This window comes from Mesoplodon densirostris, chromosome 18 (assembly GCF_025265405.1).
Source record: "Mesoplodon densirostris isolate mMesDen1 chromosome 18, mMesDen1 primary haplotype, whole genome shotgun sequence".
NCBI lineage: Eukaryota > Metazoa > Chordata > Mammalia > Artiodactyla > Ziphiidae > Mesoplodon > Mesoplodon densirostris.
This window is the reverse complement of record NC_082678.1, coordinates 39,783,837-39,809,684: the sequence shown is the minus strand read 5'-3', so window position 1 is coordinate 39,809,684 and position 25,848 is coordinate 39,783,837. Positions and strand designations below refer to the sequence as shown.

Sequence of the window (25,848 nt, the reverse complement as noted above, 5' to 3'; positions counted from 1 at the left end):
TCATTCCATTACTTCCAGCTCCTTGCTGCCTTTCCAATCTCCACAGTGAGAGCTCCTCTCTCTTATCTGCCCCAAGCCTGAGTCAAAAGTTCTTGTCAGTGTAACTGCAGAATACCGGGCTGGAAACCTTTGCTGATAATACATAAATTCCTTTCGAAGAGCTGTGCCTGCAAGAGGGACACAAGAGCTGTGTAGCCTCAGCACAGTTTGTACTGTGCATTTGGATAATAAGCCAGAGGAGATTTGGCAATTAAAAAACATAAGGGAGGGACTTCTCTGGTGGCACAGTGGTTAAGAATCTGCCTGCCAATGCAGGGGACACAGGTTCGAGCCCTGGTCCGGGAAGATCCCACATGCCGTGGAGCAGCTAAACCTGTGCACTACAACTACTGAGCCTGCGCTCTAGAGCCCACGAACCACAACTACTGAGCCCACGTGCCACAGCTACTGAAGCCCGCGTGCCTAGAGCCTGTGCTCCGCAGCAAAAGAAGCCACCGCAGTGAGAAGCCCACGCACCGCGACAAAGAGTAGCCTCCGCTCGCTGCAACTAGAGAAAGCCCACGTGCAGCAGCGAAGACCCAATGCAGCCAAAAATAAATAAATAAATAAATAAATAAAATCACAGTACTATAAATGATCAAAATGATTTTTTAAAAAAAAACCACATGAGGGACATATAAGGATGTCACGATAGTCCCACCTGGTCTGGTAACCTCAGTCCCCAAGCCAATGTCTGGATTTCCCTCCCAAGACCACGCAGGCTGCTGGGGAAGAATCTGAGCATGTGTGAGTCGCTGGGGATTTCCAAAATAGAGACAAAGATCAGAGGAATAACAACAAAATCCAAATAATAAAAATAAATAAGTAAAGATCACGCTTCAGTTTCTGAGACACATTTATGGCTTTTATAAACAGATATGCATTCGTTGAGTGGGGCTTTGGGACATTCTGGTGACAGTAGTTCTTCTGACACTTAGGAATTTAAACTTAGGAGCTCCCTGACTTCTCCTTAATAGCAAAGTTTGCGAAACATTTTGTGCCGGTTGCCCCACTTTATGTTTGAACACGATGCAAATGGCCCGCTGTCATTTCAATTTCACCTCTCATCGTAAAGCCCCAGGGAGACAGGGGCCTTCTCCTCCTGCACCTGATGGCCCCTGTTCTTTTCTTCATCTTCCCTGATTTAGCTTCAGAAAGATGGGGGTTCACATACAAAATGTGTAGGAATGGATCAGTCTGAAAATGAAGTTTAATAAATGATGATAGACCTTTGATATGTCACTCATTCGTCCCTGCCAAACGTGTCCCTTTTATAAACACAAGTTCCCCTGTATGGAGTAAATAGAGGGGAAAGCAAGTCATTTTAAATATATCTCCACTCCTACCTTGAACTGGAAGCATCTAAGGAGGTAGGTAAGTGCTCCTTATACGGATGGCACACTGAAGCACTGCCACTGACCCGGTTCTTCTTGGCTTTCACTCCCTCAGGTAACCAGGTGAGTTTCTCCAAATCAGCGGATGCATTTGCCTTTGAGGAGGACAGCAGCGATGGGCTTTCTCCCGATCAGACTCGAGGTGAAGACCTCCAGGGCTCAGCAGGATCCCCCCCAGATATGAAAGCTACAGAGACCCCTTTGGCGGGTCCTCGGGTGAAAATCCAGGTAAACAAACCACATCTCAGCCTGTCACCTCTTCAGTCTTGAAATCAGCAGTGCTGAGGTTGTTTTGCTTAGAGACCACAGAGATGTCTCTTCATGGCACGTCATCTGGATGCTTCTTCTCACCCTGTTCGGTCCAGGGGTCTGTGTGTAAAGGCAAAAGCTTCCAGATAACACCGAAAGGGAATCCCCAGAAATATGCCCTTTTGACTTATGTTTTCAGTATCTACTCTGTCAAGTAGATCTCTTTTATCTCCACTTTTAGAGACAAGGTAGAAATGAGGCTCCCCAAGATGAGATGACCAACTAACAGTCTCCTGGAGAGAAATGGCCTCAGCAGGGCTGGTTTCAAAGCCCACGGTCTTTCCAGGCACTGAGTTACCACTGTAGGACCCTGGGGAGTGAGGAACAGAAGGCGCTGATTGGCTACAAAGCCGGAGCCCCGAGCCGGTTCTACCCTTAGCAGGCGTCTACCTGCCAAACCCCTGGAGCAAGGACCACTTCCAGCCCCAGCCCAAACACAGCATTCCCCTCTTTCTGGACAAATCCACAGATTGTCGAGATGTGAGAAATGGATATTGCACATACTGTTAAAAGCACATTTATAAAGAGCAGTATAATGGTGGCTAACAACATCTACTGCCATTATTAAGCACCCACTGTGTACCAGGGCCAGTGCTAGGCACCTTGCAAGCATTTTCTGTTAGATGTTACAGAGAAGGGAGTGAGGCTGAGTAGCTGTGTGGCCCCAGGAGCATGCAGGCCCCCCCCAACACCTGGAGCTCCCCCTCTATAAGCCACACCCAGGCTTGCTGGGACCTTTCCTTGGCCTGGCAGGATGGTATTCCCAGAGCCCCCAGAGGAGATGAGTGTGAGGTGCACACAGGAGGGGCAGGGGTTGCACTCATGGGACAACGAGATGTGAATCTTGAACCACATCCTGGCTCTGGAGAGAACCCTCCGACCTCAGCCCCAACCCTTCAGGAGGAGTTTACTCCTCTTGGCCTCACAGGAATTATTCGATGACTTGAAATCAGATATTTTATATATATGATGTATATTTTATTAACAGGTATTATTTTATATATTTTAATTATATAGAGATATCTCATTTTTATTATATATAGATATTTTATATCTGTGTGTACTTCTCATTTTTTTAATTGAGGTATAATTGACATATACCATTATATTAGTTTCAGGTATACAACATAATTGTTCGACATTGTATATATCATGAAATACACAAAGTATACAATGTATACAATATCAGGTGTACAAAATAATTGCTTGATATTGTATCTATCTTACATATTGTGAAATATACATGTATTGTGAAATACACGTGTATTTCACAATATGCACGATAGATAAAATATATCATTGTATGTATTGTGAAATGATCACCAGGATAAGTCTAGTTCACATCCGTCTCCACACATGGTTACAAATTTTCTTTCTTGTGATGAGAATCTTTAAGATCTACTCTCTTAGCAACTTTCAGAGAGACAATACAGTATTGTTAACTATGGTCACCCTGCTGTACATTACACCCCCAGGACTTATTGTATAGCTGGATGTTTGTACTTTTTAAACCGTATTAGATAGTGTATTTGAAAACATTTTTACACTGTAAAGCATGCAGGGATCAGGGACAGTTTCAGGACTTATTTACCACGACCCTGTTTCCTGAAACTGTGCTGTTACCGGTCGTTGTCAGGCCCTTCTTCACTCCATCAGAACAAAGCCAAGGCTGCCCAGGAGGAAATGTAGAACAGGAGGGAGACGGGAGACAGAAAAAGCAGAGCCAAAAGAGCCGTACGTTTATCGTGCAAGAGTTTATAATCAAAGCATTTTTCCTTCCCCTGCATCCCGCAGCTGGTCTTTGCAGCCCAGCTTCTTTGATAACATCAAACAGTACATCAGACCATTTGTGTCTTATTACTCTGACATTGAATTCCTCAGCTTCTGATTTAAAGATGCTTTGGGGAGAAGACGCATTCTTTTCTTTTTAGCCCTCGGAGCGGGCAAAAAGGGAACAAACACTGAGCAATGCCAGGCAAAATGCAAAAATCATCTTATGTCAGTTCATCCGGCAACCTCATGGGACAGATGAGGGCACAGGCTCCAAGAGAAAAGGATGCTACAGACCTTTGATAGGTGCTGGGGCTCAGGGAAGGGCTGAGCCGCTCGGGGAGATCGTGGAGCAGCCCCTTTTTCACAGTCATGGCCTAGGATTGTAGGGGAAAGAGAGAGGGCACTTGGTCCATTTCAGAGTCCTCTGCATATGGGAACGTGCCTCTCGTAAAGGTTTTCCTGATACTACACACATACACACACACACACACTTACATATACACACATGTGCATACATATACACAGACATACACACACAGACACATGTATACACCCAGACACACGTGCAAAGGGATACATATATATGCACACATACATTACACAGGCAGACACACAGAGAGACACACATGCACACAAATACACAGAGACCCAGATGCGTACACACACATACACATACCTACACACCTTCCCTCCATCTGTAACCCCCGTTTCATCTAACTTTTTTCTTGTCCTACTTTCCCCCAAAGTTCCTATACCCACTTCTCCCACTTCCTCTCTTTTTCAATCCCACTGTCAATTCCAACAGGTAGACCTAGCCGCAGGTAGGTGGAACCCTCACCCAGGGTGACCAGATGTCCCAGTTTGCCTAGAACAGGCCAGTCCTATACCTGTCTGCTGGAATAATTATTAATCATGCCTGTTTTCTCTCTTAAAAGTGTCCTCAACTGGATGACAAATTATATACACGACTCCTCCCGCTGGAGGACAGAATCTGATGTTCCTGAGATAAGAAGCTAGGATTAACACAGCAGACCTCGGGGGTGGGAGCGGGAGGCTCTACCACAACATTTCCACGTCACACGGTCTTTTCTCCTGCACCCTAATAATGCTAAACTTTGGATTTTTAGGATCTTATTTCTGGCTCAGAAAATGAAAGGAATGACTCGGCCCCCCAGCCCGGCAACCAGTCAGACCCGGGGAAGCAGGGGCTCGGCCCCCTGGGCAACCCCGTCCCTGTACACGCTGCTGTCAAGGTACGGTGGGCCAGCCTCCACGCCCGTCTGAGCACTCAGCTCACAGGGCCAGCTCGGGGCAGGGAGTGCTGAGTTAGGTCAGTCAACAGGGGGAGAGTCCCACGGACCCATGGACGTGTTCAATCCACTGGAAGCATCGCAAGACAGGAGTTGAGACATGGGCCATCAGTGCACATGGACCAAGATTCTCTTGCCCAGCAGGGGTGTTCCCTGCAGACAAAGACCCCTGCTGGGCAATGTTTGCCCTTCTTTGGAATCACAGCTCAGCCAGCCTATTCCTGACTTAAAAGGCTTCATCAGCTCAGCCTAGAGGTAGACACAACTGACCGCAGTGCACACAGGATTTGTATGTGGCGTAAAACAGGTGTAGGGCAGCTGGATTTTATGCAAGGGAAGCAAACCTGAAGGCCCTGCCTACAGCAAAGCCTATATCATTCAAGCCAGTCTCCCTGTGGAAATAAAGACAAAGCAGAGGGTTACACTCCCAAGAGACACATAACTACAAGCATGATCACGTAGTTTGGTTTAAGTTTCTCAGGATTATATCTAATAGTTCACAGGGCACTTTCTCCTCAATTAACTGCCTGGTAGTCATTTGACTTTCTTCGTAATGTTTTATCCCAACTAACTTCTGATTGATTTGGGGGCATGTTTTCTCAGCTCTAAAGCCACCGCTTGATGCTGAGATGATTCTTAAGAAACATGTTTTGAAAAGGTTGTAAATTGAGTTGGAATCAATGCTAAAGTAACGGTGCCCACTGCCCCCTCCACTGCATGTACATAGAAGTGGTTTTCATCTTATAACTGGATGGCGGGTATTTCTGATTCCCAGGAAAGGTCCCCAAACTGCAGTGGCTTAAACCCAGCCTACAATCCACACAGCTCAACAGCATTGAAAATAAGTGGCTGTTGATGAATTTTGTTCACTGCAAGTGGAGGGTGGAGGGGATGATTCAGTGACTTCTAACGTTGTGTGCCAAGGGAAATTGCATCAGTATTTCTACCAAAGTATTTAAATTCTGCCTAATGCAAATGAGCAAAGCCTTCAGCCTCTTGGTACTAAGGGAGTATAATAGTTGCCCTGAGGAAGGACAGTCAGTTTCAATGAGGAGCAGGGCTGGTAACCACCTGGTCCAGCAGGACTGGCTGTTTACGTGAAAGCCAGCAGCTCTTCTGACTGGTCAGTGCCTGTGGGTTCTCAGCTGATGAATATTCATCATCTCTAAGCTAGGAGGCTACTAGAGGGCTTCTCAAAGAAGGAAGCAACCCAGCTAGGGAAAAACATCTCTGCCCTATCGACTGCGTAAGCTTCACATAAGTCCATTGAGAGAATGCGCAAGAATACTCTGAAAACTGTAAAATCCTCTATAAGAGAATGGTGCTCACATTGCAGGCTCCAAGTAGTACATATCAGGTTGAATAAAACATGATTCCTGGGCTTCCCTGGTGGCACAGTGGTTGGGAGTCCGCCTGCCGATGCAGGGGACACGGGTTCGTGCCCCGGTCCGGGAGGATCCCACATGCTGTGGAGCGGCTGGGCCCGTGAGCCATGGCCACTGAGCCTGCGCGTCCGGAGCCTGTGCTCCGCAACGGGACAGGCCACAACAGTGAGAGGCACGCGTACCGCAAAAAAAAACAAACCATGATTCCTGCCCTCAAGGAGCCTACAATCTAGTCTGATGTCACAGCCACCACTAGTCCATATGGGGCTTTGAGCAAATAAGAAAAATGTGCCCCAAAGAACTTGAATAGACATTTCTCCAAAGATAAACAAATTGCCCAACAAGCACACAAGAAGGGGGTTCCATGTCATTCATTGTCAGGGAAATGCAACTCCAAACCACGACAGAATACCACTTCAAACTAACTGGAATGACTAAAATTTTAAAAATGGAAAATAAGTGTGGATGAGGATGTGGAGAAATCGGCACCCTCATACATTGCTGATGGAGATGTAAAATGGTGCGTCTGTGTGGAATGCAGTTTGGTGGTTCCTCAATAAATTAAACACACAATGACCACGTAACCCAGCAAATTCCACTCCTAGATACGCACCCAAAAGAATTGAAAACAGGTTCCAACAAAAATGTATGCGGGAATATTCATTGCAGCTGTATTCCCAATAGTCAAAAGTTGGAACTAACCTAAATGTCCATCAAGTGAAGAATGGATAAACAGGGCATATCCATGCAATGGAAGATTATTCAGCCAGAAAAGGGAATGAAGCACTGATTCTTGGTACAACGTGAATGAACCTTGAAAACATGCTGCGTGAGAGAAGCCAGACACAAAGCACCACACAGTGTCTGATTCCATTTTTATGCAGTGTCCAGAATGGGCACATCCATGGAGACAGTAAGCACGTTAGTGGTTTCCAAGGGAAGGGGAGGATGGGGAGTGACTTCTTAATGGGGGTGGAGTTACTTTTCGAGGTAATGAAAATGTTCTGTAACTGGGTAGCAGTGATGGTTGCACCACATTGTAAATGTGCTAAATGCCACTGAATTGAAAATGGTGACTGGGGATTTTTATGTTCCTTGTATTTTACCGCAATACAGAAGGAGAGTCCCCTTCTCCAGGTGGCCACAGCCCCCCATCAGGGCCAGTAGCCTCGGAAGCAGACCTGGGGCTGGATGTCCGCCTCCCTCCCCCCTCAGCAGGGTCTGCAGCAGTGTGACCGTTACGGGGCAGCCTCAAGTGTCATATGAGACATGCAGAGGAGAGACCTCACCGTGGGTTAGGAAAGGCTTCCCAGATGAGCCAGGGTTTGAGCCAGCCTCGAAGGATGAGCCGACGTCAGACAGCAAGCAGAGTAGGGAGTCACAGATGGCAGAAAATGACAAGGAAAAGAGTCAGGAGGGGTAAGCCATTGGACAGGAGCATGTTTAGGCAGCTTGCTGATGGTCTCCTTTGCAGGCTGGAGTTTGGACTTCAGTGTGCCGAGCAGGATGGACAAACTGAGTGCAGGTGGCTTGGGGGGCGTGCTGCGTGCCCGGCGCAGGGTATGTGCGAATTCGAGGCAGAAGGCCTTGAGGAAGTCGTGCCCTCTCTAGCTGCAGGCCCCACCGCTCCCTCTTGCCTCACACTAACTTACTTTCTACATTCATGCCCAAGTCTTAAACCACTGGATTTGGGATCCAGGTCTGCTTTAGAAAGATGACTGTGCTCCGCTTCTATTGGCCATGCAGTTCTAGAAAGAAAACAAAAGCAAACCCACAGCCTTAGTATCCTCTGGTGTCAAAAATATGAAACTGTACAGTTCCAGGGATTCGGAGTTCCATGGGTTCAGCGGCCTTTGCCCCTCACTATCCAGAGAAAATGGTCCGATTTTCGTACCTTCTAAAACGTTCAGAGTCCCTATGTTAAGGCGACAGCTAGAGAAAATGCCTTAGCCCCTGACTTAATTGCTAGACCCAGGGCTGCAGCTCCCCCAGACGAGCAAGTTCTAGGGGTGGGAGCGGAGGCTGCACCAGAGCAAAGCAGGGCAGAGCTGACTGTAGGAGCCCTGCAGAAACTATCCCAAGTGCAGAAGACTGATTCATTACCTGGAGCGCTAACCGATGAATGAGCAGGGAGGAGAGCCCCCAGCCCACGGGAATACTTGAGTTCATTGTTCATTGGTCTCCAAGAAGAAGCCTCCCTGAGAAAACACAAAAAAAGGCTTCGGTGGAGGGATGCGCTGAGTCAGAGAAAACTTTTGTGGTTAAAGCGGGGAAGCTGCCCGGTCACAACATGCCCGCCACCTATTCAGGAGCGCCCTCTTCTGGACACTGCTGGTACCACACCTTCCCTCCCACTTGTCCCCAGATCCCCAAGACTCTACCATCACCATATCCATGTTCCTTTCAATCTTCTGTAATAAAGTCAGGGTTTGGAAATGTATGTTTTTTACCCGATTCCAGTATGGATCTATTGCTTTCCAATCTATGGAGGCCTTTGGATTTTAGGAGTGGGTTATAAATATAATCACACTGTCCTTTGAAATCTGTTATTATTTCAACAAGATGTTTCACCATCTTTCCATTGATTACTGAGATCGAAAGTCGAGAATGTTTTTCCCAGCTTGCAAGTGAGGTAATTGAGATGTCACGAAGTTGGATGATTGTACCATGTTCAAAAATGTGTCTTCACTTCCGAGCCTGTGTCCTTAACTTTTTTCAAGGGTCCAGATCGTGCTCCATGATGGGTAACTTCTGGAAAGGTCCCAGTGGGTGACTGACCCTTCCCGTAGTCAATAAAGAATCTTTAGTTCAGAGGATGTCACTTCCTGATCTTATATCAGTGTTTGATGGGAAGGGGAATTGATCTTACATTTGAGGTAACAAAAATCCACATTCTGGATTTTCAGAGGCAAGCTGAACTTCATCTGAGTTTATGTCATTAATAAGTCAGCGTACTAAGGGCTTCACTAAAGGTGATTACATGTATACAGATGAAAGAGCTTTCTTATGAATCCATCCCAAGAGCAGAATATCTCCATTAGGCCGTCAGGTGGTTTTAGGTTAAGAAGGTGTCCTCATGAAACACAAGTTTACCTCCCCCTCTCCTCCGGGAAGGAAATTCTCCTCGAGCCACTTCTAAGGCTCAAGACTCCCCGCCTCAGGGGTGTCCTTCCTTTGCGATGCATTTGCAGTGGATTTGTCCGTTAGGTACCTTAACGTCCAGGATCTCTTTGTGCATCCTGCCTTTGCTGTATTGTGTGTCGGGGGTTCAGGAACATCCATCCCATGAAACCTCCTAGAGATATATTCATGATGCCAAGCCATTCCCATCCATCACCTAAAGTACATGCCGTTTCTCCATCCGCTTTGCAGTCCAAGTCCTTGAGCGACAGTAAGAACCGCCACAAAAAGCCCAAGGACCCCAAGCCAAAGGTGAAGAAGCTCAAATATCACCAGTACATCCCCCCGGACCAGAAGGCAGAGAAGTCCCCTCCGCCCATGGATTCCGCCTACGCCCGGCTGCTCCAGCAGCAGCAGCTGTTCTTGCAGCTGCAGATCCTCAGTCAGCAGCAACAGCACTGCTTCAACTACCCGGGGCTCCACCAAGCTCAGCTCAAGTAAGTCAGGCAAAGCCCAGGCTGGCGCCTGGGGGCAGACGCTGGTGGTGGCTTCTCTGGCTGAGGCCCCCGGGCCAGCCCCTGGGGACCCAGCGAGTCCTGCGCTGCACCGCATCCTGGTGTGTTTAGAGTATGACTGTTTCGAAACCACGCCCACTTTTTCAGGGACAGAAGGCCGGGAGGAAGCACGTACATCAACGCCCCTGATAAGAGGCCTCTTTGGGGAAAGTATTAGCACTAGAGTAATGGCAGAACGGAGGGGAGGGACCATCTAAGAATGTAGCATTGGAATTGGGAGCCAGTCCAATACTGATTATGTTTCAGGAATTGGCTCAGGGCTGAGTGACTGGGTGACAGCCTCAAAGATTGACTCCTGAGCCCAGTGTGTGATCTCACAGTGAGGTCACCTTGTAAAGGGTCTTTCTCCTCAACCATAAAGTTGGGATGTAGGTTCTCCCACCTGTCTCTGTTCAGCTTCGGGTCACGCTGGTGATTATGCCACGTGCTGTACGCGATCAAGCTTCGTGCGCGTGCTCCTTCCTCCCCAGAACAGGGCATCTGCTAAATCACAGATGGACGGGCCTCTCCCGCGGCCACAGTCTCCACTGCTCCCTCTTGTCTCCCCAAAACTAGCTTGAGGGGTGCTTACCACTTGCCCTCTGGCCCACTCTGTGATTCTTCCTCACCCTGCCACTTCTACTGATTTATTATTACATTTATTACATTGCACTGACTATTATTGCTGATGTATTTGTTATTACACGCCTGATCCTTCTGGGCAATTAGCTTGTGATCCAACCTAAATGCAAGCCACCCCCTAAGGGTTCTGGTCACCCAGTTTTCCCCACACTGCCAAGCAACTCTCTGGCACCAGCTGGGTGTTCTACAATTCAACTCAATTCCAATGCTCTCTCCCCGGAGATCATGTCAGATCCCGCAGATTGAGGGCTCAGTCCCACAAGACTGCCCCCTCCCCCTTCGGACGCCAGTCACAAGTCCAAGTTGTCACCCGTGCTTCTGACAGACCGGCTACAGATGGGAGGTTCCAACACTCCCCTCCTTGGGTTCGATTAATTTGCTAGAGTGGCTCACGGAACTCAGAGAAACATTTTACTTACTAGGTAACCGGTTTATTGTAAAAGCACGTAACTCCCCCTGGGAGCAGCCAGATGAACGAGATGCTTGGGGCAGGGTACATGGGAGGCAGGCAGAGCATCTATGGCCCCTCCAGGTGCACCCGTCTCCCCAAATCTCCACATGCTCCCCAACCCGGAAGCTCTCCAAACCCCATCCTTTTGGGTTTTTATAGCGACGTCATTACGTAGGCACGGCTGATTAGATCTCTGGCCATTGCCCATCAGTTCAACCTCCAGCCCTCTGCCCTCCCCAGAGGTCGGGAGTGGGACTAAACGTTCCAGCCCTCTAATCACATGATTGGTTCTCCAGGCCACCACCCTCCATCCTTAGGTGGCTTCCGAGAGTCACCTCATTAGGATAACGAAAGACAGTTCTGTGCTCTCATGCCTTAGGAAATCCCAAGGGTTTTAGGAGCTATGCCAGAAGCCAGGATGAAGACCAAATATATATTTCCTATTCTAAATCACAGTATCACACCCCCAGATATATATTTGACTGCATTTGATTGTATTTTAAGTGCTTCTTTTTTGTTTGTTTTTCAGGGAACCAAATGAGCAGGTGGTCAGAAATCCAAACCCTTCTTTAGCACCGCTGAGCAATACCCCTTTGTCTCCTGCCAAAAACAGCTTTTCTGGACAAACTGGTGTCTCTTCTCTCAAGCCAGGCCCACTCCCATCCAACCTAGATGATCTGAAGGTATACGGTTTGACATGATTTTCTTTCTTTCTTTCTTTCTTTTTTTTTTTAACAAATATATATTTTTTAACCACTGTGGTTGGACACCCAATAGAACAGAAGGCTGTGGGCTCCCAGCTCAGCTCTTCCCCTGGCTGTGCAGCCTTAAGCTAGTCTCTTAATGTTTCTGCATGTCACATTCCTCCTTTGCATGAATGAGTCATTGTAAGAGTCAAATAGAATCATATACATGATAGCCCTTAGCGCAGAGGGCGGCTTTGAGATTGATACAAGTTTCCAGTGGCCAATTTCACGATGAGCTTTTACCAGTCTCTTGAAATAAGAAAAACAAGAGCCATGTCAAGAGCTTTTCATGAATCTAACTGTGTTCAGTATATCTGACCCATCTTTATTTGAAGCATTTATTTCCCCACAATGTTTTGAATGTCATAATGTCCTTTCCATCAGGAAATGATGGCAGCAGTGGACAGAAGTTGAGTGTTTCTGGTGTTTTATTTCTATTTCTTCCATCAGGATGCTATTAAATAAGGAGAATAGTCCTTACTTAACAAGGTAAAATGTTGGGAACCCTATGTCGATAATATAATTTAAGACAAGGTGCTGTTCTATTAAGAAATCCCCAATTCTGAGAACTTCTGCCCTGAAGTGTAGCAACAGCTTCTTAAATGATACATGTGTGCTAGCAGTTGACTCTGGATCACACTCATGGATCTCAGTTCACTGAAAGGACGCTGGCCTTTGAGTTGAACCTGGTGTGTTTCAGAGCAGTCCTCAGGATTGGCAGATTCGTCCATCCCGTATTTAAAAAAGGACAGAAAAGGATGGAGGCAGGGCCCTTGCGGGTCTCCAGCGCGTGGGCACACCTCCCTCCAACGCCTACTCCAGCTCAATGATTGCACCTCTTTACCTGGTTTCCACCCCACCGATTACTCTTCCCCCCAAGAGGATCTTATCATTTTTCCCCAAAACACTAAATTCCTAAAGGCCCCCGTGGTCCTCACTGGGCCAGTCTTATGGCCCTTCCCCAGCCCGCAGTCCTCCTTGGTCATCCTCCTTCCCATGCTCAGCCCTCAGTCATTATCTCCTTTGGGGGAAAAGTAGGATTGGGACTCTTTCAAATTAGAGGAGATTCAGTGGCCACCAAATGTCAACACTGGTAGATAAAAATGTATCTTGGGCTTTGATATCAAAGGTTTCTCTATTCCTTACACTTGGAATAAAAATGCTTAGGTTTCGTCGAGTTTGGTTCAATTTGGCAGCTATAAACCTAGAGGAGGATGTCAGGTTTATGATGATGTCCTCCAGAGTGGTGGTCCCTCACCCTCCACACCCCCGCAGATCATCAATCCATAGAGATAAAAGTAGTTTCTCTCACCTGGGAAACTTTATGCTCAGTGAAGTAAACCAGACACAAAGGGACAAATATTGTGTGCATCCACTTCTGTGAGGTCCCTGGAGTCCTCAAATTCATAGAGGCAGAAAGTAGAATGTTGGTTCCCGGGGGAGAGGGGAATAAAGGGTGAGTGTTTCATGAGTACAGAGGTTCAATTTGAGATGATGAAAAAGTTCTGGAGGTGGGTGGTGGTGATATTTGCACAGCATTGTGAATGTACTTCATGCTGCTGAACTGTACACTTACAAATTATTAAATGGTAAATTTTATGTCATATGTCTTCTACAAAGATTTTTTTTTAAGTAATCTATCTCTGGATGGGATCTCGGATCACATAGGACTGGAGGTGTCTTGGCCCCAAAGAAAACATAGTTCAGATATGATGTGCCACATAGCAGAGCCCCTAGAGGTGGTTTCCTTGACGTGCACATGCTCAGAATCATTGGCTGGTTATAGTTACAATAATTAGCAGAGGTATAAGAAGATGATGGTGGTGACAGTGAGAACTACCATTTTTTGAGTATAAACTATCGGTTGGCCATCTTTCAGAGGTTTGCTTTAGAATTGAGTTTGGGAGTGTGCCTTCCTCTGCAATTTTTCAGAATAGTTTCAGAAGGAGAGGGGTTAACTCTTCTCTAAATGTTTGATGGAATTCACCTGTGAAGCCATCTGGTCCTGGTCTTTTGTTTGTTGGGAGTTTTAAAATCACAGTTTCAATTTCATTACTTGTGATTGGTCTGTTCATATTTTCTATTTCTTCCTGGTTCAGTCTTGGGAGATTGTACCTTTCTAAGAATTTGTCCATTTCTTCTAGGTTGTCCATTTTATTGGCATAGAGTTGCTTGTAGTAGTCTCTTAGGATCCTTTGTATTTCTGTGGTGTCCACTGTTTACCTCTTTTTCGTTTCTAATTTTATTGATTTGAGCCCTCTCCCTTTTTTTTCTTGATGAGTCTGGCTAAAAGTTTATCAGTTTTGTTTACTTTGAGATTTGCTTTAATTTTTGTCCTACAAGATAAGTTTTAAATGTAAACATAATAAATCAGGATCTTAACGAGGTTAAATGAAATGCAAGTTAACCAGCTTCTCCATGACAAAACTGGGGCTTGAACTCAAGTGACTGATGTCAAGGGCTTTGCTATTGTCATTCTCGAGAGTGGAAAGGGGGCGGGGGATAGATGGGAGAAACCTGAACTGGGCTTGACTACTGGGTGTATGAGGAGAGGTGTCACCTGGGAGAGTTACAGCAGTAGCAGAAATTGGGAGGGTAGACTGAGGAGATGGTTTCAAGGTTTGTTGGCAAGTTCATTCAGTTTAGAAAAGTTGAGCACGAGTACCAGCAGGACAACCAAGTGAAAAAGTCTAGCCAGTTTCCATCAGTTAGACGTATATCAGCCTCACTCAGCTCACCTGTGCTGTCAGGGATAGGAACAGAAATCTTGGAATCATTTGCATAATGGGGAGGGTTGGAAGTAGCACAGCAAGTGAGATAGAAGAACAGAATGGAAAGAGTGGGAGGGAAAGATGGAGAAGGCGGAAAGGAAGGAGAGAAGAGGAATAAAGGAGGAGAGTGACGGAACCACATGTAGGGAAAGGAAGAAATAAGAGGACTTAATGCAGGTAACCCTCAAAAACAGTAATCAGAAAGGTTAGGCAACGAAGGTGATGTTTTCCAGAAAAATGCTTCTGTTTTGCTGCATAGAAGTGAAAGGGGAAAAGCACTGAGAAAAAAGTTTGATTTCTCATTAAAAAGTTATACGTGGTAATTTGACAGTATATGGATTTTTTTGTATCCTGCTTCTAACAAACTGGAGAGTCAGAGAGCCAGAGAGCATGGGGGGTCGGGGGAGGAGAGAGAAAGTAAATGGGAAGTTTAAAAAATTGGGAAAATATTTGATGGATATTAAGAAATAATTATTCATATTTTAGGTGTGATAATGATCTTATATCTATATTTTTAAGAACTTACTTTTTAGACAGAGATACCAAAATATTTACAGATTAAAATATATAATTTGCTTCCACATAATTCAGGAAATGTAGGGGAAGAAGTAGTTTGGGGTATAAATGAAACAAGATTGGCGTATAAATGAAACAAATGCGGGCTGATAATTGTCAAAGCTGGTTAATGGGTTTGTGGGTTCACTACACTTTTCTATTTACTTTTGTGTATGTTTGAAATTTTTCATAATAAATGGTTTAAAGTTTTATCAACGATTAAAACCCCAGGGAGGGACTTCCCTGGTGGTCCAGTGGTTAAGACTCTGTGCTTCAAATGCAGGGAGTGCGGGTTCAATCCCTGGTCGGGGAATTAGAATCCCACATGCCGCATGGCATGGCCAAAAAATTAAATAATTAATTAATTAAAAAAATAAAACACCAGGGAATGTAAGAAAGAGGTTTATACAAATCTTTGTCCCAAGCAAGCCTACACAGCATAATATTCTGAAATTTAGAGCAAACTGGACTGAACAAGTACTCATTTTATTTTAGAATATGAGCTGCATTATTTAATAATGTTTAAATTATTCAGTGCCAGAGCAGATTCTAAGAATAAATGTAGAACTCATTAATTTTAAGTATCTCTAAATTAAAACGGTAGTGAGTTGCCATTTTGCACTTTTTCAAACCAGCAAATCTAAAAGAAAATGGTAAAACAATGCTAGCGAGGCTAGGGGGCCGAGAGCATATTTTATTGCTTGTGGTACGGTAAGTTATTCAAATCCTTTTTGAGATAACTTTAAAAATAACTCTTAATGTAATATATATTCACTATTGAAATATGATAGTGTATAAAAAAGTGAAGAGTATTTTTTTTGTCTGCACAGCACGTGGAATCTTAGTTCCCCAACCGGGGATCGAACCCGTGCTCTCTGCAGTGCAAGGCGCAGTTTTAACCACTGGACCACCAGGGAAGTCCCAAGTATTTTAAAAGACAATTAACTCACAGATTCTGTATGCTTCTAGACTTAAAATATGCACGAACATGTTTGGTTTTAAAATAATTATTTTAAAATAATTATGTGAACATATACTTCGGGCATGCTTATCTTATTTTATTTATCATGGACTTTTTCATAACGTTTAATATTCAATAAGATTTTTCTTTTTAATACTGGCACATCATTTCTCCACCTCGTTGACATCCCTCTATTGGACTTTTAACTTGCTTCCAAATTTTTGCTATTAAAAATATAATTAGTGGGCTTCCCTGGTGGCACAGTGGTTGAGAGTCCGCCTGCCGATGCAGGGGACATGGGTTCGTGCCCTGGTCCGGGAGGATCCCACATGCTGCGGAGTGGCTGGGCCCGTGAGCCATGGCCACTGAGCCTGCACGTCCGGAGCCTGTGCTCCACAATGGGAGAGGCCACAACAGTGAGAGGCCCGCATACAGCAAAAAAAAAAAAAAGAAAAAAAAATTATATATATATATATATATATATATATATATATATAGTTTGTACACACATTTATTAATTTCTCTAATTATCTCCCCAGGCTAAATACATGGGAGTGGAACTCCTAAACCAAAATATATAACTATTTTTAAGAACTCTTGATCCATATGGCCCCATTCCTGTCCTGAACATTTGTGGCAATCTATTCCCAGAGGTAGTGTGTTAGGGCAGTGCTTCTCATGCCTGAATGTGCCCAGTGAACCACCTGGGGCTCGTGGTGAAATGCAGATTCTGATTTGATAGGTGTGGGGAGGGGCCTGAGATTCTGCATTTCTCCCATAAGTGCCAGATGCTGTCTGATGCTGCTGGTCCAAAGACCACACTTGGAATAGCAAGGTATTGAAAAGCTTTTTTTTCTTAACATTTTTATTCAGTTATTTTTTCTGCTACTTCACTGACACAGTGTTATTATTCATTTCTTTGTCAATTTGGTGAATACAAAGCTATGTACATACTTATTTTATTTGCATTTCTTGGAATACTAATGATGGTGTACCTATGTTATTGGCCATTTTTCTTTTAATTTTATCTTTTGTTTGTGAAGGGTTGGATCATGTCCATTACCCAGTTTTATACTGGGTATCAGTCTTTTTCTTTTGATACATTGAGCTTACTAACACTTGATTACTTGCCCTGCAATTATCTTTTAATGAGGTGGCTATTTGCATTTGCATTTTCTTCCAGTATTTTTGACTTATAGTTTTCAATTTTTGTGGTCAATATTTTTATTATTACTCTCTTTGCTTTGAGGCTCAAAAGATCTTTCCCTGCAAAATATCAGAAGAATATTTCCCTATAGATTTCTGGCTGTTTTATGGAATTATTGACATTTAGGTATTTAATATGTTTCCCATTTTAATTAACAAAAGTAATATGCTGATGTGGGCTATTTGGGAAATACAGATAAGGAGAACCATTGTTAAGATTTTAGCATATTTTTATCTAGACATTTTCATCTTGCAAGCATAGGTTTAAGTATATATATATATATATATATATATATATATATATATATATATATACACATACACACATACACATATTTATATAATTCTTATAGAAATAGAATCAAGCAATTCAAACGTTTCTCACTTAATCATATACCATAAATAATTACTCATTATTCTATATCAACAAATAGCATCAGTTTTAATGGATCTAAAGGGTTCCATCATGCCTATCATATTTTTACATATCTGTGATTTATGAATACATGTAATTATTTCAACCCTGCAATTTTATATAATATATATATATATTATATAAAATTGCAGGGTTGAAATAATTCCATGTGAATCAACGTAATAATAATAGCAAACACACTGCACTAACAATTTGTGAGACACTACTCCAAGCCCTCTACAAATTTTAGGCCATTTTAATCCTCACAAAAATGTATAAGGGAGGTACGGTCATCCCCATTTTACAGAAAGATCACTGAGCTGGGAAGAGACGGGGCCAGGATTTGAATGATGGTCTCATCTCCGCACATACTTCTCTCAATATATGACTGTTACCAAGCCAGTCAGTAAAATTAGGACATCGATGGTGATGCAGAACTGCAAGGCTGAGAACCTGGTCCTGGGACCAGTAGCATCTGCATCCTCTGGGAACTTGCTAGAAACCCAGATTCTCAGCCCCCAACTCAGACCTGCTGAATCAGGAACCCCGGGCTGGGACCCAGCTGTGCTGTAATGCTCTTGCCAGTGGTGGCAAAGAGGTGGTGGACAGGGTACTCAACTAGGATGCAGAGGTCCCGGGGTGTCAGCCTGCTTTGATGTTGTGGGTTGAGGGCTGATGTCCAAACCCAGGCAGGTATCCGTTTTCTCACCTGTAATGTGGGGACAAGGACCAGGATGGGGGTTGGAGAGCAGTAGACCAGATAACCGCCATGGTTCACTTGAGCTGGACATTTCTATAATCTGGATCCATGAAAACATGGTGTATGCCAATATTTTCAAATCATGAAAATTGTGCAAAACCGATGCACATCTGGTGTAGGGGAGGAAATCGGAAACAAGGAAGGGGACATTATAAAATCCCATTTGTGATGTCTTAAAGTTTCTGTAACAATAAATACATTTTTAAAAGATTGTCATTAAGCAGTGCTAACGACAGCCTGATTTCTTTAGGTCTCTGAGTTAAGACAACAGCTTCGAATACGAGGTTTGCCGGTGTCCGGCACCAAGCTGGCCCTCATGGACCGGCTTCGGCCCTTCCAGGACTGTCCTGGGAACCCTGTGCCCAACTTCGGTGACATAACGACTGTCACTTTTCCTGTGACACCCAGCAACGCGCTGCCCAATTACCAGTCCTCCCCGTCCACCAGCGCCTTGTCCAACGGCTTCTACCACTTCGGCAGCACGAGCTCCAGCCCCCCGATCTCGCCCGCCTCTTCCGACCTGTCGGTGGCAGGGTCCCTGCCGGACACCTTCAACGATGCCTCCCCGTCCTTTGGCCTGCATCCGTCCCCAGTCCATGCGTGCCCCGAGGAAAGCCTCATGGGCAGTCTAAATGGGGGTTCCATCCCTCCTGAGCTGGACGGACTGGACTCCGAGAAGGACAAGATGCTGGTGGAGAAACAGAAGGTGATCAACGAGCTCACCTGGAAACTCCAGCAAGAACAGAAGCAGGTGGAGGAGCTGAGGCTGCAGCTGCAGAAGCAGAAGAGGAGCAACTGTCCCGAGAAGAAGCTGCTGCCTTTCCCGGCTGCCCCCATCAAGCAGGAAGATGCCACCTCCAGCTGTCCTTTCGCATCCCCGCAAATAGCTGTGAAAAGACAGAGTGCCTGCTCGGAGGGCCAGCCGCCGGCCCGTGAAGATGCTCAGCTCCTGCCCCTCGGGAACACTCGCTGTGCGGAGCCCTCAGGTCAAACCAGCGTACTTTCTTCCACATTCCTCAGCCCGCAGTGCTCCCCACAGCATTCGCCCCTCGGGGCTGTGAAAAGCCCGCAGCACATCAGTTTGCCCCCCTCGCCAAACAACCATTACTTCCTACCCGCATCTTCGGGCGCCCAAGGAGAAGAGCACAGGGTCTCCTCACCTGTCGGCAGCCAGGTGCGTACTGCACAGGTAAGAACTCCTGGCCCCGTGCCTGGTGATCCCGTCCTCCTGGAAGCGGGATGTGGATGTGTAGCTGCTAAAGAGCTGACGTTGGAACTTTTCACGGGGAGGGTTTGCCACACACCCAGTAACAACTTCCAGACGCCACAATGCACAAGCCTTTACAGTAGAACGAACTCGCTTCCGAGGCTAGCGTGGCGAACTTGTTCTGGAAAGGACTAGATCATAAATGGTTTGGGCTTTGTGGGATGTACAGTCTCTGTCACAGCGCCTCAGCCCTACGCCTGGATCACGAAAGCAGCCATGGACAACTGGTAAACGAATGCACGTGGCCGTGTTCCAGTGAAACTTTATTTAAAAAACAAGCCAGAGGCTGGATTTGGCTCGTGGGGCTGTTCCCAGGACCGCTTGGTATCAAGCCTTACCATAGGCCAAACCAACTCATCAAGAGGGCCAAAGAGGGAGTTACCATGGCCATGTAATGGTCTGCATAGTACAGATATTTACATACTGTGTGCCAGGCTCTGTTCTAGTCTCTGGGGATCAGTGCTGAGCTGGCCAAACAAAATCCCTATTCTCATGGGGAGACAGATAGTAAATAAAAGGTATAAGTAAGTATTTAACACATTAGAAGATGATACATTTTACAGAAAAAAGGCAGAGAAGGGAGATTAGGAGTTTGGAAGTTTACAACTTTAAAAGGAAAGGCCCGGGACATTTGAAGGAGGTAAAGGAGAAAACCTTGTAAGTACTTGAGGCAAAGGCATTGCAGGCGAAGGAGGAACAGCAAGTGCAAGGGCCCTGTGGTAGGAGCATGTGTGGAATGTTCAAGGACCAGAAAGAAACCAGTGTGTTTGGTGTAGAGCGAGAGTAGGGATGGCTTAGAATAGTGACCAGTTCAAAGACAAGACCAAGGTGACCATCCAGGACTTTCCTTTTATCCATGAAAACAAAGAATTATTAGGAAAGTCTCTTTGAGAAAGACAGTTACGTTATCAAAAGGTTCTGAAATCCATGTTATTAGAAAGGGAATAGGAAAAACACTTATATTAATTGGATGCCTGCCATGTACCAGGTCGTAAGAGGCATGTACGTGAGTCATCTTATTAATTGTCACAACAACTTTATGAGTTCCAATTTATCATTCTTTGCTATTGAGGAAAATAAGGCCCAGGGAGGTGAAGCCAGTTGCCCAGGGTCACAGGAACCCAGGTTTATCAGATTCTAAAATGAATGCCCTTTTCCCACTGAATATTCTCTACCCTGGGAGTATGAGGCGTGGCCATAGGTAAGGCGAATACATTTTTTATGAACCCATCAGAACAACACATTCATGTGAATGATGCTCAGTCCTCAGTCAGCACTCTGGGAGGAGAAACTTACATGGATTATCATCCTCATTGACAACAGGTATTGAGTGCCTCATGTCCTAGGCAACGAAGGTAAAAATAGCTCTTGAAATATACAGCTGTGGACCAGAAGGTGCTCAGTTGAAGGATATCATACCATCAAGAAGAACTACCATTTGTACAGTCATTGATGGTTTACAAAGCACTCTTTGTAAAGACATGAATAAGTCCATAATAAAAAAAATTACAAGATAAAGAGCGGGCTTCCCTGGTGGCGCAGTGGTTGAGAGTCCGCCTGCCGATGCAGGGGATGTGGGTTCATACCCCGGTCCGGGAAGATCCCACACGACGCGGAGCAGCTGGGCCCATGAGCCATGGCCGCTGAGCCTACACGTCCGGAGCCTGTGCTCCGCAACGGGAGAGGCCACAACAGTGAGAGGCCCGCGTACCGCAAAAAAAAAAAAAAAAAAAAAGAGCAATATAGGATAACATCACTGATGGGCACTTGTGACATTCAATGCTGAATAAAGCATGGCAGTGGGTATTGATCATGAAGCGCTAGAAAAGTCTGGAAGGCTTTGCAAATGGGTTGAACTTGAGAAGTGGAGTTGGAGAAGGAGAGTCAGGAAAAGATCATTCCATGTGAAAAAACACAGGGAGGGAATATGTACAGGGCCCGGAGGGATTAGTAGAATTTAAGCTCGCAGAGGGGAAATCATACTCGACTGTGGAGCGTCTTGAAGACTTATCCTGTTTAGATGTGGAGACCCTACGATTTAGATGTGTGGAAACCATGGAAAGTTTGTGAACAGGAAATGATACGTCCAAAGCCAGATCTGAGACTTTGGTGATGGAATTCAGGGAGGTTTGGAAAGATGAGATACCAGGGCAGGGCCTAGTTGTCTCAGCAAAGGTTACCCTCAAATATGCTGCTGGTGGCCATTTAATTTGTCCTTCTTCCTTTCTACAGAACTCAGGGGCACGTGAGGGCCATCCTTCAAGCTTCTCTCCCCAGCCTTCCAGCCTTCACCCCTCTTTCTCTGGAGCCCAGGCAGACAGCAATCATGGTGCTGGGGGCAACTCTTGTCCCAAAAGCCCAGGTGTACAGCAAAAGGTAGGCACCTGGGAAGAGGTTTAAACTGGGGGTTGGCTTTGCCTCTTCTCTCTCTGTGGCCCCTGTTCTCCACATGTTGAGGTTCAAAGGCAGAAAGAAATGACATTTTGGATAGAAACAAGTCCACTTGAAAGGGACAGAAATGGATGTACAGATATATAAGTGAGGGTATTCCAAGGCACTGTTTCCAGGGTTCATCCCAGAAATTATGCCAACGTGGCCTTGGTATGTTTGCGAAACATCATGGCAAACAGACCTGGTTCAGTGAAGTTCAAGATTGGAGTCAGGGCACATGGGAAAAAAATGTGGAGAAAGAAGTAGTGGGTCCTCGGAAAGGACTGAAGAGATGCAGAAAGTTGGAGTCACGGTGCAAAAGGGAAGAGATGATGCATGTCAGCAGGTGGGACAATCGGGGGTATAAAAGATGCGGGACATGGGGAATTCAAGGAGCAGTGGGAAGATGGTAAAAAGGAGACAAATGGGCTTCCCTGGTGGCGCAGTGGTTGAGAGTCCGCCTGCTGATGCAGGGGACACGGGTTCGTGCCCCGGTCCGGGAAGATCCCACGTGTCGCAGAGCGGCTGGGCCCGTGAGCCATGGCCGCTGAGCCTGCGCGTCCGGAGCCTGTGCTCCGCGATGGGAGAAAAAGGAGACAAACGTGAGACGGCCATGACACAGAAGTGCTGCAGGCCCCAGAGCATCCTGAGGGGACAGGGACCCTGAAAGGCCCCAATCCCCAAGGCTGGCTCATGAAGAGATACCCTGGCAACACCTGCCTGCAACTGTCTGCATATACATCCACTTAGGAATGAAACGGGGTGGGAGATAAATCACTCTGGAAATTCCTGGGTTGGTGGAGCTCTTCATGTCAGATTGGATGGACCCTTTGCTTTATTTTCTTTTCTCATCTCGCTTTCTCCCAACAGACAGGGTGTACCTTAGAGGGGGAAATGAATTTTTGAGGTTCCCATCCTGAGACGCCTCCAGCTTTGAGCCCATAGTGATGTGTAGCATTGTTAATATGTATCTGTGATATATAGGTAACATAAATGTAAGCCCCAGCTTTTGTTTTCCCTTAAGTCAATGTTTGCAGAATTTAGCCTGTAGTTTCTAAAACAGAAGCTGTACCATTTCCGACGCATGGATTGATTGTCTTTCTCTGCGTTTTACTCACCCAGATGGCTGGTTTACACTCTTCTGATAAGTCAGGGCCAAAGTTTTCACTTCCATCCCCAACTTTTTCTAAGTCAACGTCAGCAGTTTCAGAGATAAGCCAGCCTCCGTCCTATGAAGATGCAGTAAAACAGGTAAGCACGTGATTTGTTCTTTACGGAAGAGCAGGCTGACTCAGTGGATGTGGTTTTGCCTGACGCGGCCTCACGCGTGGAGATTCTGTTGTTGAGCGTGTCTGTCATCTCCCTGCTGGAATGAGCAAAATGTCTAGATGCTCATTGTGGGGATGTGTTGTGTGTGTACAGATGCTGCCTGAGGCGGAGAGAGAAGAGGTTGGCTGGGCGCCCAGATGCCTGGGCTCGGTGCCAGCTGCCTCTCCCACTACCGTTGGGCAAGTATTCAACTTCTCTTACATAAAATGGAGACGATGTCTACTGCATAAGGATTTCAGATGATGCAGCATTTATCACATTGTCCAGACATGGGATAGGTACTCAAATATATGAGAGTAATTGCTGGGCCAGTCATTTCTAAGTTTCTTCCTAGTTTCAAAATTCAGTGATCCTAGTAAAATATGAATGGTTGTAGAAGCTGGGTAATCATGGAGGTTTGTTGTAGCCTCCACTTCCATTTACGTTTGGAAATTTTTCAAATAATAAGTTAAAGAAAAAACAGCAATGAGTGATCTTATATTTCAAATGGTCTGAATGTGGATAAAGTATCAGATGGCCCTCCGTGTGTGCTCAACCCAGAAAATACCATCTCCATCAGTTGCTGCACCCTGGTATCCCACAGAGCAAAATCAGCCTGCAGTTAGATTTCATTTGGATGAGAGAGTGTTTTAAATATCAGGAAATTTTATGCAAAACGTAGGCTTTCCCATTTCTGAAAAAAAATCAGAGAACTGGCAACCCTGTAGGCACATCTCTGCCAGACAACCATTGCCTGAAACAAAGTATCGTTGCCTCCTTGGACCAGAACATGTGTTCTAACCTCTACCCCTCTCTCTCTTGCTCTGTGTTTGGCTCATTTACATTACCTGCCAGACCTTGTAGGCATTTAATGCAAAAGATTCGTTCTCTAAGCAGTGCTGTCGCCCACGTTGATCATTGATGCCTCTGTTTTTTGGGACCCGGCTCTCAGAAGAGTGAGGTCAATATATGCCTCTGTTCTCCCCATTCCTGTCCCCTGGTATCTGTAAACATCAACACATCCTTCTTGGTTTCAAAAGAAAAAAAAAAAGGCCAGGCAAAGTGGACTTCCATAAACAGACTCTGCTTCACAACTCAGATGAGCCAGAGGGGAAGAGGTAGTCCTTACACATGGTGATAGATTCCACAAGCTGTCACAATGAGGAACCAGAGAAATGTGAACCGCGTTCTTGGGTCACATCCTCAGCACCCAAATGGGAGGCAGAGCTGAGTCACCTCATTTCTTATTTTGTTTATTTGGGTTCTCTCTCTTTTCTTCTTGGTGAGCTTGGCCAGAGGTTTGTCAATTTTGTTTACCCTTCCAAAGGACCAGCCTTTGGTTTTATTGATTTTTTCCTATTGTTCTTTAATTCTTCCTTCCTTCTGCTGACTTTAGGTTTTGTTTGTTCTTTTTCCAGTTCTTTTAGGTGGTAAGTTGATAATTTTCTTGTTTTTTTGAGGAAGGCATGTATCACTATGAATTTCCCTCTAAGAACTGCTTTTGCGGCATCCCATAGATTTTGTACGGTTGTGTTTTCACTGTCATTTGTCTCTGGGTATTTTTAAATGTCCTCTTCAATTTCATCGTTGACCCATTGGTTTTTTAGTAGCATGTAGTTTAGTCTCCATGTAAGCAATTTTTTCTCATTTCTTTTTCTGTGGTTGATTTCTAGTTTCATGCCATTGTGATCAGAAGAGATGCTTGAACTAACTTCTATCCTCTTAAATTCGTTGAGGCTTGTTTTGTGTCCTACCCAAGTCACTTCAAAGTGATAAAAATGGCCACAGTATATATGTGTTAAGGTGCCCATCTCCTGGGATGGAAACTTCTCAAACAACTGAATTCACTCTGAAGAACTCTGGGCTAGGGAGCATTCTGCCTCCTTTTCCCCTTCTTTTGTTGTAATAGATTGTTTTATTCAGTAGTTTTCCTGTCCAGAATTCATACTGAGCTTTAATCACACATGGTTCAAAAACCTTTAGTCAGTTACACTCATATACATAGCCTCATTATTCACAAAGGCCAAAAGGTGGAAGCAACCCAAATTGGTTGAATGGATGAATGGATAAACCACTGATGGATGTATGGATAAACCAAATACATATTCTGTACATGCAATGAATATTATTCAGCATTCACAAGGAAGGACACTCTGACATATGATACATACAGCATGGATGCACCTTGAAGACATTATGCTAAGTGAAATAATCCAGCTGTAAAGGGAAAAATGCTGTATCAATCCACTTATCCGAGGTACTCAGAGTTGTCAAATTCAGAGGGACAGAAAATAGAATGGTGGATGCCAGGGGCTGGGGGAGGATGCAATGGATAGTTAGTGTTTAATGGGGACAGAGTTTCAGTTTTGCAAGATGAAAAAAGTTCTGGAGCTGGACAGTGGAGATGTTGGCACAACAGTGTGAAGGAACTTAATGCACTTGAACTGCACAC

The 25,848-nt window shown here is 45.2% G+C and overlaps 1 protein-coding gene across 4 annotated transcripts in view; it reads left to right on the top strand.

The window, feature by feature from the left end:
- The window catches only part of MYOCD (myocardin), a 93,312-nt gene that overhangs the window by 60,981 nt on the left and 6,483 nt on the right, over positions 1-25,848 (top strand). For 3 of the 4 annotated variants that reach the window (XM_060081291.1, XM_060081294.1, XM_060081295.1), the window contains 7 exons: positions 1,489-1,661; positions 4,643-4,768; positions 9,583-9,827; positions 11,507-11,660; positions 18,642-19,580; positions 21,891-22,034; positions 23,211-23,339. In XM_060081291.1, the coding sequence (XP_059937274.1) occupies positions 1,489-1,661; positions 4,643-4,768; positions 9,583-9,827; positions 11,507-11,660; positions 18,642-19,580; positions 21,891-22,034; positions 23,211-23,339 (1,910 nt within the window). The remainder of the gene's footprint in view (positions 1-1,488; positions 1,662-4,642; positions 4,769-9,582; positions 9,828-11,506; positions 11,661-18,641; positions 19,581-21,890; positions 22,035-23,210; positions 23,340-25,848) is intronic. The other variant, XM_060081293.1, reaches the window with a different exon arrangement.